General features: G+C 52.3%; 1 protein-coding gene across 1 annotated transcript in view; it reads left to right on the top strand.

Annotated features, from left to right (window-relative positions):
• Positions 1–2,678: 2,678 nt before the first annotated feature.
• The window catches only part of RAB4A (RAB4A, member RAS oncogene family), a gene marked incomplete at its 5' end in the record, with an annotated part of 15,980 nt that continues 13,982 nt past the window's right edge, over positions 2,679–4,676 (top strand). The window contains 1 exon segment of the mRNA XM_014586837.2: positions 2,679–2,759. Within this exon segment, the coding sequence (XP_014442323.1) occupies positions 2,679–2,759 (81 nt within the window).

The raw sequence follows: 4,676 nt of genomic DNA, 5'->3' as shown, positions 1-4,676 counted from the left end.
GGGGCTGAGCGGATGTGCGATCCCATGAGGGCTGCCCCTGCCTGTCTCCAGCTGCCAGTGGCTGCCTCGGCCTCAGCTCCCTTCAGCTACATGAGCTCGCGATGTGCTGCGATCCCGGACCTGGGTGCCGGAGGCTCACTTTAGGGCCGAATGGCAAAGCAGTCACCAGAATGCAAGTGCAGCCCACGAGGTCGTCCCTTGGCTTTGTGCTCACCGACTCGGTGGTTTAGAGGCCTTTTGTCCTCCTTGGGTTTCTATTTTGTCTACATTTTTGACTAGCTGACATTTACCCAAGAGTGATGTTTGAATATCTGATCGTTGCTGTTGCCTCTTTTAACATTGCTCACATGAAAAGTTGAAAGCACACAAGTAGAATTTATCTGTTTCAGATTTATTTTGGGGTTTGATCTTTCGCCTGCCTTCAAGCTTAATTCATCCCCAAGGAAGCCCTCATTAGATGAGTTAAATTGTATATTGTCAGCTTCTTGGCCTGGGTCTCTTTCTCTTCTGTTTATAGCATATATCAAATATTTTACTGTATTTTTTGTGGAGAGGTTTCTTTGCTATAGGGCACAAGCGCTCACCAGAAAGACAGAGACAGAAAGCGAGAAATCACCCCCCAGGGGGGATGGCCACGCCACAATCCCTTTTCCTCCATTCTCCTCTCGGGATCTTGGGCATGCACGCACATGCGCCCAGCATGAGTTTAAGCTACCAGGTCCAGGACTCGATCGGCGGCTGACTATATGGGAGTTCAGCGACATAGCCATTACGCTAGCTGCTGGTCCCTTGAACTGTATTTTTTAAATAGTGGAGAATTCTGAGTAAGGTGAGAAACTCCAGCCTCCCCTTTTATTTCTTGGCCTGTGGAAGCTGTTCAGTGAAAACGGCGGGCTTGGTATGCTTTATCCCCTTGCCTGCTTTATTGTGGTAAAATAGGTACACGTGTACTTCTTACCTGTGCAGTCCAGGGGCATGGAGAACATTCACGTGGCTGTCCAACCCCCGCCATGTTCATCCCTGGAACTTGGCCTTCCCGGTAGAGTCTCAGACCTGTCGGACCGTAATTCTTAACACCCCAACTCCTGGCAACCCCCCTTCTTCCTGTCTCCATGAGCCTAACTGTTCCAGGGCCCCTTAGAGGTAGGATCCTCTAGTATGTATCGTTTTATGCATGCTTATTTCACTTCACATAAAGTCTTCAAGGTTCATCCATTTTTTTTAAAAGGTTATTTATTGAGCAAGAGAAAGAAACAGGGACCCTGGACAAAGTCCCACCGTGCCAAAATCCTCCCACCAACTTTCCAGCCAGGAGCTAGGCCCACCATGTGCCCAGGGTGTTCAGGTTGACCAAAGAGTCGGACCCCAGGCCTTTTCCCACACTCCAGTGTCAGGCAGGGGTGCCCTGCCGCCTGCACCCCCATGGTGGGCTCAGGTTCATCCATTCGATAGCGTATGTCAGAAGTGCCGGCTTTTCAAGGCTGACTTCTGGTGAATGGATATCCCAATTTGTCTGTCCCTCCTCCAGTGCACCTTGGGTGGTTTTCACCCTCTCCCTGGTGCGAATAACCCTGCTGTGAGTGTGGGCGTGACTTGCTTCTAAAACGCGCAGCGCGATGAGCAGACCGAGGTGTGTTATATAAAAGGCCGAGGTTCTCATCACAGCACTGCCGGCTTTTCAAGGCTGACTTCTGGTGAATGGATATCCCAATTTGTCTGTCCCTCCTCCAGTGCACCTTGGGTGGTTTTCACCCTCTCCCTGGTGCGAATAACCCTGCTGTGAGTGTGGGCGTGACTTGCTTCTAAAACGCGCGCAGTGAGAAGCCCAAAGTGGGGTATTTTAAAGACCGAGGTAATTCTCACAGCACTGCCGGGTGAGGTTAATTGCCTGTGCCGTTTGCATATCATGACAGATCGATCGATCGGCTTTCTCTCGAGTGAAACAGGTGACAGGGCAAGGCCAGGCCAGCACAGATCGGGCTGAGTGGAGCTTTGTTGGGGGAGGGAAAGTAGCCAGGGTGTGGGGTGTTGGTCTGATCTGGAATTGGTCGTGGTGGGGACTCTTTCAAAGTGCCAGTGGGTATATCGGGGTGTGGAGCAGGGCCTGAGGGGCGGTGCCCTGGTGGGCGAGAAGGACCAGAGTGTGAGGGGCAGACCCACGGCTGCGTGGGAAATCGGGGAGCCTGTGTTCCACTGCCCTCCATGCACGAGTGCCTAGGCTGAGCAGAACTCCGTAAATAAATGAGAAAGGAAGGAAGGGAAGAAGGAAAGAAGAAAGGAGTCAGCCCTCACTCCCCCCGCCAGGCCTCTCCGGTACCGAGAGCAGTGGCACCGTCTGTCCCTCGGACCCCAGTGCACACGCGTGTGTGTTTGAGTAGCGGCTGGCAGGGGCCACGTTTTGTTCTTCAGGAGTGGTTTTCAGACTTCCAGATTGAAAGAAAACTGCCCAAAGAGCACTCGGAAACCCCTGAAGTAGGCATGTAAGCCAAGGGTGAAAATCCTAACATGTCGGCAGGTAAGGCAGCGTGTGTCTTCACCTCCGCGGAGCGTGCGTCTGCCTCTCCTGTCCCGTTGTGTTCACAGCTGAGACGTACTCCGGTCGCACAAGCGCGGCCGAAGCGGGTTCACAGCAGCCCTTTAACGCCGCGTCCGCGCTCCTTGTCTTCCTTGTCTTTCAGACTTCCTGTTTAAGTTCCTGGTGATCGGGAACGCGGGTACAGGCAAGTCCTGCCTGCTGCACCAGTTCATTGAGAGGAAATGTAAGTGGCACCAGCGTCCGCGCTCACCCCTCACCCCCGGGCGTGCTGTCGGGTCATGTGCAGTGAAGCTGAATGAAGCGTAGTTTCTTCCTCAGGGAAAAAGTCGCAGTGTAAAGTTCTTTTGATAACATGAAAAGGTAACGTTAAATAACTTCAGCAGTGTGCTCTTTGGGGTTTAGTCGCGGTCCGGCAGGTGGTCACCCAGGCGTTTCCCAGGGCCTGAGAGTTCACAGCAGGAGGTCACAGACCGCGGAGGGGGGCTCTGGCAGGACCCCACTCTCTGCTGGAGCAGCCCGGGAGGCCCTGGGAGGCCAGTCAGGGTAAAAGCTGGCTCTCATATGGCCACGCATTTTAGCCAAGACAGCGTCCTCGGTTGTTTTATGGGCCTGGAAACGGGCCTGGGGAGTCGAGCATGTTCTTGGGGAGTCTCCTAGTGATTGGGCTCCGGGCCACGGGGCCCACCTTTGTCCGTTGATCACACTGTCTTTTTGGCGGGTGAGACCTTGGAAGATGATAGAAGACCGTAGATTTGAAAGGTCCTTAAACAATACTTTTATACTCACGGAAAGAATTATGGAGAGACCTGCCTAGTGGCAGTTAGGTAAAGACTCAACAATTAATTTGATTTAATGAAGTGCATCTTAATCAAGTGTGCACGAGAGATCTTGGTGTGGAGTAAGAAGGGGGGGACAGTAGAGGGTCTCTTGGCAGAGAGCTTGGAAGAACAGAATTCTAGAACTTCTTTTTGCTGCTTCCGTTTCCATCAACCAAGAGTCTATTGGAGCTTCTGCCAAGAGGCATGGGCTCAGCGGGTTAGTCACAGGGCCGGTCCTTGCTGGGCTGAACATGCACCCCTTTCCTGGTGGTCCCAGTTCCTTTACACCCAGACTTTGCATTGTGGGGTCTCAGAGGAGAATGCCTGCAGGGCGTTGGGCCGTGGACCCAGCCAATGTCATCAATTCCTATCCCTCTGCCGAGAACGCCCATGGAGTGGGGACGGGAGGCTTCACTTTGTTTCTCTGTGGCCATGTCGAAGTTGGGGTGCCACATGTTCTCCCTCGTGTATGGAAACTGGAAAAATGACTTCCTGGAAGTAGAGAGCCATAGAATGCAGCGGGGAGGAGTGGGGAGGGCGGGAGGGCAAGGGGAGAGGGGCATGGTCATTGGAAACAAAATTGCAGATAGAAAATGTCACTGTTACAAAACACAGCAGGGAGGATAGTCACAGCCCTGTGTAAGTTTCAGATGGTTGAAATGATAGGCCTACTGATTAGCACTGTTTAATGTTTATACATTGTATTCAGTGCTGGAGAATTACATTGTAACAGTGTTCATTTTTTAAGCCTGCTGAGTGGATGAGTTCATTTTAATAAAGAAGATTGCTCCTCGCCTTTCGTTATTGCCTTTTGAAGGCTTTTACCCACATTTTTACCTGGTGTCCTGTGCGTGCGATGGACGGGCGTGGTTAGTACACTCCCACCGCACCCCAGGGAGCAGGAAGTACAGCCGCCACGTGGCATCCCCCAGTTTCTAGAACAATTCAACTTTGTTCTGCACTTACAAAATATAAACTAGTCAGTGGACTCTGTAGCCGTGACATTTCATTTTAGCCTAAAATTTCAGCATGCAGCACACTTTCCTTCTACAGACAGAATATCCCGTAGGGTCCAGCGGAGAATTCCTTCGCCCGTCCTCTGCCCCTTAGATGCTGCCGATCCCCACATGCTCCTCCAGCGCGCTTTGTCAGCACAGCCGGGGGCGTTGCTCCGCGGGATGGCCTGAGCCCCTGGGGCCAGAGCTGTGTGTTCCGTGTCCTGTAACTATGGAAGGAAGAGAGTGGATTAAGATTCGGTTGTTTTGGCACAGATGCAGTCAGAAAGGTTCGAGTGTGGAGACTCAGTGAAGCGGCACTGGTTT

This window comes from Tupaia chinensis, unplaced genomic scaffold (assembly GCF_000334495.1).
Source record: "Tupaia chinensis unplaced genomic scaffold, TupChi_1.0 Scaffold000161_3, whole genome shotgun sequence".
NCBI classification, from domain to species: domain Eukaryota; kingdom Metazoa; phylum Chordata; class Mammalia; order Scandentia; family Tupaiidae; genus Tupaia; species Tupaia belangeri.
This window is presented reverse-complemented; position numbering and strand designations above follow the sequence as displayed.